Source organism: Falco peregrinus, chromosome 7 (genome assembly GCF_023634155.1).
Source record: "Falco peregrinus isolate bFalPer1 chromosome 7, bFalPer1.pri, whole genome shotgun sequence".
Taxonomy (NCBI): Eukaryota; Metazoa; Chordata; class Aves; order Falconiformes; family Falconidae; genus Falco; species Falco peregrinus.
Window position 1 is genome coordinate 73,543,705 of NC_073727.1, and position 16,361 is coordinate 73,560,065.

The 16,361-nt window shown below is 37.7% G+C and overlaps 1 protein-coding gene across 2 annotated transcripts in view; it reads right to left on the reverse strand.

The window, feature by feature from the left end:
* Positions 1-1,002: 1,002 nt before the first annotated feature.
* BMP5 (bone morphogenetic protein 5) overlaps positions 1,003-16,361 on the reverse strand; it is a 62,012-nt gene continuing 46,653 nt past the window's right edge. For both annotated transcript variants that reach the window (XM_027787843.2, XM_005238117.4), the window contains 3 exons: positions 8,886-8,962; positions 6,959-7,069; positions 1,003-3,337 (listed from right to left, as the gene is read on the reverse strand). In XM_027787843.2, the coding sequence (XP_027643644.1) occupies positions 3,188-3,337; positions 6,959-7,069; positions 8,886-8,962 (338 nt within the window). In that variant the 3' untranslated portion in view covers positions 1,003-3,187. The remainder of the gene's footprint in view (positions 3,338-6,958; positions 7,070-8,885; positions 8,963-16,361) is intronic.

Genomic DNA, 16,361 nt, shown 5'->3' on the forward strand with positions numbered 1-16,361 from the left:
TAAATGCTCCATACTTCAGTCAGGCAGAGTCCACCTTGTCTTGGACATCAGAGTCACACTCGGAGAACAATGTGCTTCTAAAGGGAAATAAAATCACTACTGCAATACTGTTCATCTCTCAGCTTTGACTTCCACTGGGCGAGTACTCCTGAGGCATAGAAGTGGTCACTAGTAATATCCTGTAAACATTTGATTTTGGCCCAGAATGTGTAGCAATGGTATTAACATGAGTAAGTTAAAGACCCATAGCTCTGACCCATAATGCAACATTAACTCTGTACAGAGCTGCTTTTGTTTTTCTGGTTTTCAGCCCTTTAGACTCTTCTCAGTTGTTAAGGATGTAGAAAGCTTAAAGAACTTTAAAAAGAGCAAAGCTCTTTTCTTCTAAATGATAATGGAATGGTCTTCTTAACTATAGAAATACATGTATCTGTAGAAATGAGTATATATTTAATATTATAATGTAATATAATTACATACACATTCTATTTATATATATATATGCATATATTATGTATAAATATATATCAAATAACAGGTATTTGACAGGACCAAGCTAAAACTCAAAAAGCCTTGCATTAGGTACTACTGGAGAAGGGCTTACCTGAACAAGTTTACCTGAAAATACACATATATACACTTATCCATAGCATGCAGAAGGTGTGGTGTCACTATCCTTCCTTTCAAACAGAGAAATGACCAGTTAGGGATTTATGGAGATTTTTTAAAACCATTTCTCCTTTCTAGTATATGTTGAGTAGAGTATTAGCATTTGGTGGTATGATTTGAAGGCGTGATTTTTATTAATAGTGTAGATGGTTCACCAGCTGCAGTTAAGTAACAGTACAAAAGTAATTTTGCAAAACGTCTGTACTAAGAAATGAACTGCAACAAAATCTATCCATAATTATTGGTGATCTCATGCTTTTACCTTTAAAAGAATATATGACGTCAGTGTCATTTTGTCACGTGTCTCAAAAGCAAAATCACAGCAAAATAAAATAGTATTACAGGTTTATTATGTCTCAAAATATAGGAATATATTACAACAGCATATTTTAAAGAACAATATAACAATAATCTTCAGTTTCTTATTCTCAAAATGGTACACCATTATTTAAAAATATATTACTTAATGTACCCAAAATGTAGTTTCTATCAGATTCCATATAGAATAAATTGAGTTCAAAAAAGCATATCCACCTACCCATTTTATACCGAAACCATTAAATTTTTTGAAGACAACCCAGGAATCTCACTGTTCCGCAATGGTAATTCATTTGGAGACATTGGATTTTGCTATACAACCTTGTGCATGAACTGCAGCTAAATGTAGATATGTAGGTAATGTCAGTATAAAATAGAGATGGAAGTGTAAAATGGAACGGCTGTATTGGGGGAAAGAGGTCCCAAGACTGAAATCAGGACTGTTATTTAAAAAAAACCACCTGTATGCATTAAAAGGATTTATGTATTACTCCAATAGCAAAATAAAATAAATTAGTTTCTGCAAAAAACGATAGTTGCACATTCACATGCATACACACAGTCACACACACACGCTGATTTTATCAGTCTGTAATAATCTGAGTTTTATGAAATATGTTTTAAATAACCGGAGAAGTCAGAGTTTACATGAATAGATTGTCTAAGGAGAAATTGATATGTTCATTTTTTAATAACTATTCATTTTTTAACAACTCTCTGAGAACTGTTTAAGTGAAGCATTTTGAATCAAGGCAACTCATGATAAAAGCATATATTGTAATCAGCCACGTAATAAAGAGAAAACAGAGTTTGTATTTTCCCATTTTCATAACACTGAAACAAAGGGATGTCCAAAGACATTACATGTGGTTAATTCAAAATAAACATATGGGTATTGGTGCTGAGAATGATAATCTGGAATTAGTTGTTCAATTCACAACCACAGGATTTCATATGAGGCCAAAAATTTAGGGAGATTAAAAATTATGTATATGGTTTTAAGAATTATTACAGTTACGATAGTTAATGCTAAAAAAAAGGCAAGATATCCCATCTTAAGCCTCATGATTTAAACCAATCTCCACCTGATAGAAAAGCAGATGGGTTGGCAAGTAGGCTGCAAATTACCCAATGGCTCATTATGAAAGGTGTTTTTCATTGCCTGAAAACAACCATCAGGGACAAGATTTTTGATTAAGCAGGTGGCAACTGCTACCTCCCCCATGCCTTCCCTCGCAGGCTCAGAAAACACATCCAAAAAGTGGGAGCTAAATAAAGCAAAGCCCTTCCATACCCTGTCCTCTGTATATTTTGTGTATACATTAATTTGTGTATATAATGGGAAGGTTGTGTGGGTTTTTTGTTTGATTTTTACCTTGTGCTGTTATTATAAAGATATTTGCCAGAGCAGTGTAATAGGTAATAGACTGATATGATTTGAGGTAAGAATGTTGTAGTTCAATTTCTAGTGTTAACTTGGAAAGTCATAGAGGCGAGAGTGTCTCCATAGAATTCCTGTAGCTTTGAGCCTCTTGCAAACTGCAGCTCACAAGCCAAGAAGTAACATACTCCTCCAGTTACACTCATCTTGTTAAAGAAAATAGTTATGACAATTATGTGCAATCTTTTCACTTCTGTTTTCTATCTACTATTTATTTACTTAAGCACTGTTCAATATTTCACTTTTTCTAATGGAGCACAACTTCTAAAAGAAAAAACACGTTTAGTCAAGCAGTTTTGTTTAGTTTTTTTTTCTGTGCCTTTTTCTAAATAAATACCCCGCCACAGTTTTCATTGGCACAATATGACCAAATGTATTTTAGTTTCTTTAACAATACGAAGCTGTTACGGAAGTTCTGGACTTTCTACCTTTAAAAAAAAATCTATACAAGGTCTTTAGTTTAAAGTAGTGAAATGAAATTAAATAGATTCCAGTATGGTCAACTGAAAAATTAGTTTGTGAAGTTCTACTGCATAGTGAGGTGACCCATAAAATAAATGGTTCTGAAATTTTGCTCATACAGAAGAAACGATATACTTTTAAATAAATAAGAGCTACTATATACATTATACTGTACATTTAAATGAGAGATGACATGAAATGGAATAAATTTAGGCCTGCCTTGTCATCAGCAAGGCTTATATCTTGACTTTATTATAATTCTGAATAAACCCCTCTGCTTTAGATTATTTTTTTATTCTAGTGGCAGCCACATGAACGCACGACCATATTCCTGTATTTTTTTAAAATAACATTGGAACTGTCATCAAAGTAGAGCACAGAGATTGCATTCAGTTTTGTTGGTGCACAGCATGGCTTTGGTACATGATCAGGGAACATCAAGTGAACCTGAAAGACAGATAAATACATAGCTCATATATCAAACAGCAAGGTACAAGGACAACATCAGTGCAAAACATGTCTTTGCAGTTCAGAGAGGGCTGTGGTTACAGATTTTCCCCAGTTAGCAACTTTAAAGCAGAGCTTACCTCCAGAATGTTGCTCTGATTTCAATTGCTCAGGCAGAGTTATACAATAATAGAAGATGGGGAGATAAATGAGGAGGAGCAGCCAAGACACAAAGTTGGTTTTCAGATGAAATTTAGAAAAGAGTTGGAGTTAGGCAGCTGCTCAGGAAAACACTTAAACGTGTTGTCAGTACCATCTCTGCTGAGGACAGTGCTTAAAATGAAGCACAGGCTCAAGTCCCAGGTCTCACCGGGACCCCAGCACGTGCTGAAATGCTTTCCTGTGTCAGGGTCTCAGTGTGGGGGAAAGTCTGCTGCAGACAGCAAAGGCTGTGCAGGCAAAGGCTCATACTGAAATTGTTTTCAGCCTGTGAGATGGTAAGATGTGCGTTCTCAGACAGCATGAGTGCATTTTAAAGTCTTATCTAGGTATCCGTGTATCCAATTCTACTTCCACTGAAGTCAAAATTAATTCGTAATCTGGGTGCCAGCTGGACAGAAGGTTTGGGGAAAGGACTGAGGCAGAGGCGGCTTTATGTTCACTAGGCTGAAATATATCAATGAAAGGTTAAAAAGAAGGAAAAGGGTTTTGAACAGTATCCCAGAGTGAACAAGATCTAGTGGAAATATCTGAAAATGGGGGAAATACAAGTTCTTTGTACTTGAAAGAAGGTTGGATGTAATATTCTACACATGCCGAAGACTTGGAAACTGGGGAGGACAGAATAAAGGGAGTTGTAATAGAGAGGGCAAGAGATTATTAAGGCATGGATGAAAACTTCAGCAGTAATAGGTTTCATTTGTATGTTAAGTCTTTGTAAATCTGTTAGAGCCATCTGTCTTGCAGTGATATAAGCCCAGAGCCTTTGCCAGACAACAGAGAACAGTCTATCAGGAAACGATTTTTACATAACTGTTACCATGAGAAGGTCTTTTGAAATGAGCAATAATAAATCCTGAAGTAGCAGTTTAGTAATGGTTTAGACACACATTTAAAAACAGTTTAACAAATGAATAGCAAAGCACTGGAGGAAAGAATGACTGTGCCTTCTCTAGGCAGATGTTTGCCCTGCCATAACTCCTGGTCCCACCAGCCTCTGCCACCCCGGCTGGGAGCTCCATGGACCTGCTAGCCCCACATGACAGTAACGCTCACAGCATTTTCAAGAGTGAGCCTGAAAGTCAGTGCGAGTCAACCTGTTGATCCACTGACTTGCAGGACCAAGAGGTCAGTGCTACTCCAGCACCTGTTCTGAGAGTGCTGGGAAGTGAGAGAGGAGAGGAAAGTTTATATCATTCATTAAATGCAGTCTGTCTGGTATTTATATGCACCTATATTGTCTGTCTGCCTAAGTTCAGTCTCAGAAAAAGAAGAGAGAGAGAGGTACTGGCCCAGCATTTCTGCTATTCTTGTTACAAAAGAAAGAAAAAAAAAGTTAGTAAAGTTTGGAGGGGTACCAAGGAACAATCACTTCCCAACCCAAAGAGTGGGCTTTTTTAGAATGGTGTAATCAGTATGGCTGGGAGATGATTACATTTGGATTAGGGTGGGGTGTATGAATAATTGTTTCCCAAGCCATCCCCATGTGCACACCTTGTGTAAATCTGAATTTCGTATAATTTAAACCAGAAAGCATTCAACTACTGTTATCTCATCTAATTTATGTGCAGTTAAAATTTAATTAGCCTCATGCTTTTTGGCTGCACAACTGTATGCATATATAGTACATGCAGAGGGAGGCACACAATTCCAAAAAGGCCATAAAAAGGGGGAAAATTTAAGTATACAATTTAAAAAATAGGAAAACCTAAACAAACTTCTTAACAATGGGAAATGACCCTTTTTTGTAAAGTATAGACACACAAGAGAAGGTAGCACTGGGCCACTTCTTCTTTAACAGTTAATAATTGCAGGGGGGAACTCTAACCTGGGGATCTCACTGATATTGGCAACTTTTCTGGGCAATGTTTGCATAATGCTAAACTATTCTTTTGCTGACCTATTTCTTTTCAGCTCAGTACTGCATATATGCTGTTCCTCGTCTCCTAGGCACATTGCTCGGTTCCTTGCCAACTGGCATTTGCTGTTCCCTTTCACCTGAACCCCTTACCACGCTTCTATTTATTTTCAGCCTCTGACATTTCCCCTGCTTTTTGTAAATCTTGCTGACTCGAATTCTGGTATAGAGGAATAATGTTGCATTGGTGGCTGGACTTGGAGAAGGTGCATACATGAAAATTTGAATGTATAGGAAAAGGTCTCAGCGCATGGTGAGGTTTTAAAACTGACTCTTTCATGTCGAAATACTTGTCATTTTAAGACACACAATTTGTTTTCTATCAGAAAGAAATAAAACTGTTTGTTTTGTTTTGTTTGTTTGTTTGTTTGTTTGTTTGTTTCTGGGACTTTTGGTGGGGGGGGTGGTTTGGAGGTGGGGAGATCCCCAAGAGGGTAGTAGCTGCACTCATTCCTGAAAGGGAAAGATTTTTCAGGCCCAGATTTCTTTCTGTCAAAATCAAAGAAAAAGATTGCCAACCATGGACAGACTCATCATCATTGTCAGATGGTCAGGATACTTTCCAATCATCAGTTTAAATCAGAGGGAACCTTAAACCCATGTTTAACTAATTGCAGTTGAGTGCCTTGACCTTTCCAGAAACAAATTAAGGATGGCAACCCTTTCCTGTTCTGATTTTGTGTTCCCACTCTCTCCTTGTATATTATCTCTCATTTCTCTTCTTAATCGTTCTGCTAATACTGGTGCTGTTCAGAGCCAGTTCTTCAGCTGGCATATGTGAAAATTCATGACCAGACATCAGATTTTCAGCATTACATTTAGGCGTATTCTAAAGGTCTTGATTTCTGTAGGTTTTCCTAGCCAGCTGCTTCAACTATCATCTTTTTGGCTGCTCCAGTTGATGCACAGGACTAACATAAGAGCTAGCAGAGGCAGAAAGCTGGCTGCAAATCTCCTTTTACATGTACCAGGCAGAGCAACAGATTCAAACACACATTTAAAAATTGCATTTGTTAGCCAGGCATGGCTGAACACAAGTTTCTTACATGCAAATGCATCTGCTTGCAAAACTTCACATTAAATTACACTATAAGTATCTCTGCCAGCAGTTGACAACAGAGGTCCACAGACTGGCCAAGTGTCAACATTTCTGGAAGGTATAGCATGTAGATGTTAACACAGAGTTTCAATAAGCTGAAAAAACCTCTTGGAAGTGGGACCAGGGGGCCCCTTTGTTTCTTGTCTACACAATTCTCCAGTATTATGACACAGTCTTCTCATGTGTTACTACATTTGAAATGGAAGAGAAACACCTTCCACACAGATCACTCTGGACAGTTCATCCTCTTTCTAGCATAATCATCAAAGCACGTCTTTGAAATGGGTTATAATTTATGCATAAATAATCAAACAGACGAGAGGAGACAGTCCCCATGCCCAGACACAACTGCAAACAGGCAACTACAACATCAGCAGAGGCATACCAGAGTCTGAACAATGGCGTGGTTTGTTGCATTCATGTGGGCATTGAGGGGGAAAGAACACTCTCCATCACAGTAAAACGCAGCATAGCCTTCTGGCGCAATAATCCAATCCTAAAACAAGAAGAAATAAACCCACTCAATTATTTACTTTTTCTCACTCATAGAATTTAAAACTATATTAAACTAACTAAGATTTGTCCAAGGACAAAATGAACCTCAGGATGTGGCATGTTAATTTTTTTTTTGACAAAAAAATAAGTATTTGCTTTCTTCATGCAAAATTCAGATGAAATGTAAGTTAAACTTAGAAATCTGTAGTGAATACCAACTAATGAGGCTACAAGGGGGATTAAAGGTCCAAATACATTAATCAGAATACTTTTCTTCCCAGATCAAAAATCTGAAGCACTTCATGGTGCAAAAAATGGTAGTTAAAATGCATCCTCTTTCTTCACCATACTCAATACCATTAATTGTATTGTTGTGTGAGACTGAAGGTTGCTAGAGATTACCCATTGGAATGTCGCTGAATCATGAATTTTGAGTATTTCTAGCAACACAGGATGGGGAAAAGAGGGAAAATATTTTAAATGTTAATGAAAGCTATGTGTTTAGTTTGCTGAATTCCTCCTTTGGCAGGCAAAGGTAATGGAGGTGCTGTGGGAAAGGCAGAGAGGATTAAGTACCTACTTCTTGGGTTTTGTTTCTTTTTATCTCATTTCACTCTGAGTTTTGCTGGTCAAATATTGTACAGTGTAGCTTTGGATTTCCAAATGAAACTTTGGATTCTGCAAGTATTTTTTTGGGGAAAAAAAAAAATCATTCTTTTCTCTATGGCCACCTTGAATGACTGATCTGAGACCCTTGCACATCTTGGGGTATATCAGAATTACTGTTTCAAAAACTGAAAAAACTGTTGATACCTGGAAAATTCTGTGATGTACAGAGAGATAATGACTCATTTGTTCCATAGCTTGCATTCAACCCAATCCCACAAGCCTGCTCTGTGGCCGTGGACAGTGTTATTATGCTCTGCAGACTTGGGTAAACAGTCTCAACCTACTTATTCAGGCTGCTGTGAGTACAAATATACTACAAAATACCAGGCAGAGTAATGAGGGCATATGGGAATCTGAGCTAGCTATGTAAAGGATGAACTGGCACTAAAGAGATAGCACACTTTTTCTCCTCATAGACTTGTTCTGCTCCTGGAGAATTGTTTTAAAATAATTCAGAGAAATGTGAAATGCACAGCCATCTCTCAGTTCTTACCTACATATGCAATATGTCTAGGTTATAGGTTGCTGATGGCCTTCTTGTTCTTTCTTTATAGAGAGCTCCTTGCTTTCTGGAAAAAAACCCTAGATTGATCTCTATTTTCTTTTCTCATAATGCCCTGCCTCTTTACAACCTTTTACTGTAAGTACTTTTTTTTTGTTACTGTATAGCAGGATGAGTTTTCCCCAGAAATGATATAAACTTAGCTATGGTGTTATAAAGAACAATGAGCACTGATCCAAGCTGTAGTTCCCTACAGATCCTACCCCAGTGAAATCTCTCTGACCTGCAGTAGACAGCACTGAACCAGGGAGACTTCAAATGCAAATTTCAGAAGTTAATTGCTCAGCCTGAGTATTTTGGTTTCATCTACTGCAAATCTGTTCATATTTTGAGTAATAGTTCAGATTTATCTTTATGTGAATGAATCCAGATTGTAAAGCCAGTAATGTATGCAAACTCTGAAAGAACAGCAACCAAAAAAGGTAAAGAGATAGTGATAGGGTTTAATTACAAAATGCATTTAAAGAATCTGTCTCTCATCAGTGAAATACCAATTACCATGAAGAAAATAGACTGTAAATAATGGGTGTCTGTAAAGCAGATTGTCCCAATTTGAACTGATGGGAAGCAGCATTTATAATCATACCTGCCATCCTAAGTCTCGGAAACTCACGTAAAGTTCATGTTTCTTACATGCTTGCTTTTGCTCGCTCGTGTTATAATCTACAGGGGAAAAAAAATTTTGTTTAGAAGCATTGCTAGAACCAACAAGTTTTAGCTATTTTGAAGCTCCTGAGCAAACTGTACAAAGGAATGGAACAAGCATACTGTCATTTATATTCCTAGGGTTAGTTGTAAAGGCAGCGTAAACTTGGAAATGCAGAATCAGCAGTGTCAGCCTCATACAATTTGTGTACACACATGAAATGATGCAGTTAGCATTAAAGGAAACAGGTTTACTAGGTATCTGTTTGCTGGCTAGCTAGGTAACAACTCTGATAATATGTACGCATGTAATCAAAGGAGAACAAGTGACAGCCTGATCCAAGACATGGGGAAGTCATCTGTATGTTGGCACAAGTTTAACTGCCAGGTAAAGAAAATAGCCCAATTCAAAACATAAGTTAGCAATGATAAAAATTGTCCTGAAACAAAGAATTTCCAAAATTCTGTTATTTAAGCATTAGCACATATTATACTCCTTCATTTTTTACCATATTTTCTGGAAGTGTTCACCACTTAACGATCTTTAGTTGGTAATACTAACGTAAACAAGTAGACTAAAGGATGCTTTTTAAAGGCCTGATCATTTCTGTACTGTCAGAGATGTGGAAGGATAGGAAGACACAGAGAACCTTCGATACATCCCTCCCAGGACAATTTTAATCCTGGAAAAAATCTAGTACATGTTCCTTACTGTCCCTGAGTAACAGGAAAGGAAGGGGCATGCCTTCACCACATCAGCACCCCAGAGTTGGTTTATAGTGCCATCAGTGATGCATGTGATGGAGCAGGGAGGGCAGGCTGTGTCCTCTGGTCCATTTCAAGAGTGCTCAAAGTGGCTTTTTTGGACCAAAATAACCATTCTGGCAGAACAACAATAAACCCCAATGTCGGCTGAAATTCACAACAAAACAAACAAAAAACAAACAAGACACTGAAAAAAGTAACAAATCTTCATTTTCAGGAATAGAATTATTTTTTTAGGAAGTTTTTTTGACATTAAAAGACTTGAACTTCGGATGGGAAGGTCTCTATTGAAAAATTAAGAGCGAAGCCTTTTTCACATAAAATGAAAGGAAGGGAGTTCTACAGTCTGTGAGATGAACTGTTGTAGTGCTTCACTATCCTTGCAGAAAACTCTTCCAAATAGCTGGCCTAAAGGTGCTTTTCTGCAAATTTACCAACTGCTCCTTGACAGCTATCCTATTCTATACTATCTTTGCTTCTCTGGGTTTTCTTCGGTTTCTGTGTGTCTTTCTGAAGATATGATGGCCAAAATGGAACACAGTGTGAAATAGAAGGTTTCCCACAATTTCTGGATTATTTTCTAGCAGTATATCCCAGACCAGGAATTTTTCAGCAAAACTACACTGTCAAATGATCACTTTCAGATCCTTTTTTTAGGTACTCCAGCCTAGTCACATTAGGATTATGTTCCATTTATGCAAATCAGTGAATAAAGAACAGGTTGGGGGTAAGGAAGGTGATGAAAACTGCAACATGATGGGGATGCAGGAACCATGATATGGTAGAGTTAAAAGGTTCTGAGAGACTACCAAGATCAACAACAGCATTGCAAACCTGGGATTCAGAGAACAGATTTCAACTTGTTCAGAGATCTTCTTCACTTGATCTCATCACAGGCTAGCCTGGAGGGTGAAGGAGACCAGGAAGCTGGCTGATCTCTCAGGACAACCTCTGAGAGAAGCACAAGGTAAGTAAGTCCACTTTCATGTTCAGGTCAAGCAAGTACGGCACAAAGCCACTGTGGCTGAATAGGAAGCTTTTGACTGAGTTAAAATTCAAATAGGAAGTGAAATCAATGTGGAATCGTGATGAGCTACACAGAAATAATATAAACACATTGCCTGAACAGGCAGGGATGGATGTTAGGAAAGACAAAGCTTAGCTGGAGTTGAAACTTGTGAGGGGTGTGAAGGTCAACAAGAAGGACTTCTATAGGTATATTCATAGCAAAAAGAAACACTAAGAAAAATACAGATTCCCTATTCAGTAGGGCAGAGGACCTAGTGACAAGGACTCAGAACAGGTTAAGGTACTCAATGACTTCTTTGTTTTGTTTTTTACTGGCAAGATTTACCCTCAGGACTTTCAAGTCCCTGAGCCTAGTGACTGAAGCTCTAACCACAGTGATAGAGTCAGGATCCACTTAAGCAAACTGAAGATACACGAGTCCATGTGAGCAAAAGGGCTGAATTTCAAGGTGGGGAATGAGCTGACCAACATAACTGCAAAGTCATTTCCTGCCATTTTTGAGTGTTCATTGTGACGAGAGGATATTTCTGATGATTAAAAAATGGAAAATGTCACACCCATCTTTAAGAAGAGCAATGAGCTTAACCACAGTTTCTGGGAAGTCTGTGGAGCAAATTCTGCTGGAAGTTGTGTCTAGGTACATGAAGAACAAGGTGTTTGGGAAGAATCAGCACCAATTTACTAGTTCAAACTGTGCCTAACCAACCTGATTGTTTTCTGGGGTGACCTAACTAGCTTTCTGGGCTTTTGAAGAGCACTGGGTGTGTTCACTTTGCTTTTAAGAAGGTTTTTGATATGGTTTCCATAGTACTCTTAGAGACAGTTGGTCAAATATGGTTTGGATAGCTAAAGAATATAACGGGTGGAAACTTGGCTGGGCTGCTGGGCTTAAAGGGCTGTGGTGCAAAGTCCAGCTGGCAGCTGGTTACTAGTGATGTCCCTGAAGAATCAGTACTGGTGCCAGTACTGATTAATGTCTTTGTTAGTAACCTGGACAATAGAACAGTGTGCTCTCTGCAAGTTCACAGAGGATACCAGATCTGGGAGTAATGATCAATCATCCAAATTACCAATAAAATGTTGAACTGAATCAGATCCAGAAGAGACTTAGTGAGACATCATTCAAAACAGCCACCCAGTTTTTACTCTTATTGGTAACATGTTTTTTGAATATGCTTTTTCTGTTGTTTGGTTTGGGTTTGGTTTGTTTTTTTTTGGTTTTGTTTTTGTTTTTTTGTTAAACAGGCTATGTACCTACTTTCTGTTGAATATACCTGAGCCCCAATATCTCTGCTGAAACTGTGTCAAAAGCTGTGCACAAGTCAAGATATATCAATTTTCAATACTAATAACTTGTTCTAGTGCCACCAGAGATGTGAAGATAGTTTTTCTAAGCTATAATACCTCAAATCCTCATTCCTTTTTAAAGATGAATACTGCTTTCTTTCATATGGTATTTTCCTAGCCGTTCATGAACTGATTCTCAATGACAGTCATTAAAGGTTCTCCACAGCTAATTAGTTACCTGCTAGCAGCTCAGGTACTCTCAGTTACCCCAGGGCATGTAGAGTCAATATATACACCCACATCCTATGGGAGTCCTGTGTCTTTTTGGAGCAGCTAGTGGAAGCAAGGCAGGACATCCTAAGACATGAGTTTTCAAAAATCTGTATGCCTTTAATATAAGCAAACACTCTAAGTCATACTTTGTGCTGAGTTATTACTAATAATCTAGTATGTTCTGCATGTACATTAGAAGTAAGGTGAAGGGAGTGAAAAATAAAGGAACTTGAACTTAAAAAACATTGAACTGTGTTTCGTCGATCACTCTTCACAGGGATTTGTATATTGATTTTGATTAATATCAGTGCTCATAGGAGACAAATATTGAGCTTTTCTGTTTCATCTGTTAGTGGGAGTTTAAAATTCAGTCATACAGAATCCAAGTCACTGCAAAGAAACCTGTGACTGAAAAATGTGGGAAAGATATGAATATGAGAAAGTCAGGAAAGTCACAATCTGGTTTTAGATAACACCCAAGCAGGCAAACAAAAGAACTCTGAAGATTTTGCTTTTGTCAGTTTCCTCTCAGTCATGACATTCTCATATTTAAGAATGTGTACAGAAGTTTTAGCACCAGAATGTAACAGAAGTCCCTACAGTTAAAGGAGAAAGGCTGAATAATGAATATGTAAGTCATTGCATAGATGTCTTCATTGTCTGGATACTCTGAATTATTTCAATGTAGGTTAACCAGTGGTGGATGAGAAGTCACACCAGAACCGCCTGATAAGATAATCTGTGTTTCATATGTAGACATATATTTGCAAACCATCTAATCCATACACCTATGAGGAAAATGAGACTCAGGCAAGTCTGTATTCCTTCCTCAAATTCTATCTTTCATATAAGGCAAATGTTGTGTGTAATGTAACATTTCATGTAAGTATCAAATGTGACATTTATAATAAGATCTGGTGCCAAGGATTCAATTTCATATACTGTAGCTTCAAGACCCATATGCTTATTCTGTCAAGAATCAAACACGTAGGCTATTGTGACTAAGAAAACATTGTTCCTCAGCTATTCAGGGACTGCAGTTGGGGCCCAAACCCCTACATAGCAGAAAGAGCTGTGGAAGGAGGGCAAGAAAATCTGTAAGAAATTTAATTAGTTTCTTTGGTTTGTTTGTTTTTGGTTGTGTGTTGTTGGTTTTTTTTTCCCCAAGGGACATAAATACATATAGATAGGCCTATATATACTATCACAAAGTTCTGTGTTTTTAATTAATTAGTGTGACACCAGCCAACAAAATGCAGGAAATTTAGAATTAAGTATTGTTTTCTCACTGTATTTAAGCATTTTATCTCATTGGATTATGAACAAAAATTATGTAGCTTTGTTTCTGACCTTCCTGGTGTAAGTGGCTATTCAGTATTTAAATGTGGACATCCTCTAGTGCCCAATTACATTGTAACTCCTTTTAGAAGATGCTAAAAAAAATAAATTTAGCCAGACTTTGTTTTAAGGAAGAATTATGTGATGTACTTTGGGAACACATTGCCTTTTCTTGATTTGTTTTCTTTATTTTTCCTTTTATCTATAGTTTGACAAAAATACAACTGGGTGAGTAATAAACAGTTCAATCATCTGTGCATAGCAGGCAGGTGGACTCTGAATGCTAATTTTAATTGTGTCTGTCTTTATACCGCGTTGAGGTCATCTTCTCTTGAAGTTCTTAGCAACACAGGGATGCTGACCTCAAATCTGTCAACAACTGCCCAGCTGTTATAATAACTGACACATATAGATTTTATTTTCTTGATTCTGTGTTTGTGTATAACTTCATGAATAATTAAAAACATGTGTTGTCCATTGGAAGGGAAGAACTGAGTCGCCTAGTGAGGCTTTCCTTTTGACATGCTGAGAATACAATAAAGCTAATTTCTCAAGGTCCAAGAACTTAGAAACAAGGCAAAAGAAAAAAAGGCAAGAGGCAAAATTAAGGTGAAAAAAGGCAAGGGCAAAGGGAAGGAGAAAAAGAAAAAAAAAGAAAAGGAAAAGAGCTGGGGAAAACAAACAGAAAAGGAAGAAGAAAAAAGCAAGGAGAAAAGGAAGACATGACTGTAATAAAGTTGGGATTGACTTACAGAGAGAAGTGTAATCAAAGCCTGTGAAACAGAAATGACAGCATACCTATCAGGGTCTGGCTACATAACCTCTGGTTATGTAGATGAGCATTTTTCACTGTCAGTGTCTGACTTCGATGCTGTAGATACAAGAGTATGGAACAAGCTTAAAAACAAGAACCTACATCACACAGTGACATTTGCCCATCACTGTGTCATTTATGTCATCGCTGTCTTGCATCAAGGGGTGAATGAGAATTTAATATCGTCTGTTGACAGCGTGCCATGAGGAAGATGATGGGCAGAATTCTTTGGGTTTTTCTGTGGTTTAAACATGAAGAGAAGAATTATAATTTTAAAGCACTGCTTATTATTGGAAGCTGTAGAGAACTAGGAGAATCAGCCTTCTCCCACAAGCCTGCAGGGATGCAGCATATGCTCCATTTTCTGGGTTGGTGAACAGGCGGAAAAGTGCATAGCTATTCCTTGATAACAGGTTCTTCTCATGGAAGGACTGTGTTCTGCAAAGATGCAAAGATCTGGGAAACAAGAATGTGTTCTCTATGCCTTTTTTGCACACTGGAGAATCTGGATAGAACCTGCACATTGCCTTTGTAGCCATCAGTGTGCTCATCTGCAGATTTTAATGAGTGTTGTTGCAATAGTTATTAAAAAGTGTTTTGAAACACAGTGTGAAAAGTCCCATCACTGATCATTAATGATATCTAAATAAAAGGAGTTTGTTCATTTGTGATATGGAGACTATTGAGGCAAACTGCAAAGCAAGAGCATGGAAGCAAATCTGTCACGGTGCAGAAGCTACTGCTCCAAGCAGTTTTGCTTCAGAGGATATTGCTGTGTGAGGCTGTGGTTACATATCTGCCTTCAGCTTTACCACCTGTTCTAGCCTGCTCACATCTTGCTTCCTCCATGCCCAGTCAGAGGTCAACATCCCTGCCTTTAATGCAACTGCATGTGCAAATGCTTCTTAACCTAATTTTGTTTTAAAAGCATGGTGTTCTTGAACTATAGTCTTTTTTGATGGAGATCTGGCATGGGTCAACATATGTAGAGATGTACCTCTACACTTACGGAGACTGGGGAACGGAGACTGGGGGCTGAAAGAGGTTAGGAGAAAATTTGTTTCATAACGCACATTTCACGAGAGATGTTCTGATTTTTCTTGTTTTACAACAGCTCTAGAGCATGACTGCATGCACAGATGAGACTGACCAGTTTTGAGACATACAGACAGCTCTTCCTGAGGTAATTCTCACGCTGATGCAATTTGCTAGTGTGTAAGTTTGAGTTTTTCCCCAGTATAAACCAGCAGGGAGCTTGTGCTCAGCTTTCCTGCTATAATCACGAAGGCTTAACAAATCTTTTCAATTCTCATTTCCTCATGGACTAGAAAGATAGGTTTCAGTCTGAAAGTACGATATTTATGTTGTGTGTACCGTGTACTTAGATGATTTCCCCTTCTCCCAAAGATGATTTCCCCTTCTCCCAAAATAATGTGATTCTCAAAAATAGCAGTCATTTTCCAGGAAACATGAAAAATCTTTTTAAAAATATTTTTTGTGCAGAGAAAATATTACTTACCCTTCAGGTAAAAGATTGTATTTTGGAGTTAATGCAGTTGCACAGATCATGTTTGACTGTATTTAAAAAACAAAGCAACACAAACAAACCAAACCCACAAGAAAATGCTCATGTTGCGTTATTCAGTCCAAAGCCCTTTTATGAAAATAGGGAGGTGCATCATATAGTACCAGTAAAATAGAAGGAATAGTTTCTACAGAAAAAAATATGCTGCTTTTACTAGAATTAAACAAAACACAGATTCAATTCATCTACTGAAGTAAATGCATTTAGAGCAAGCACCAGTGAGCAAGCTTAACTGATGAGCACGCTTGCTACATCTAAATTACAAGATGGCAAATCAATTTTTAACTTGCATTATTTCAAAAAAATCTGAAGAACTTTAAAAAGTT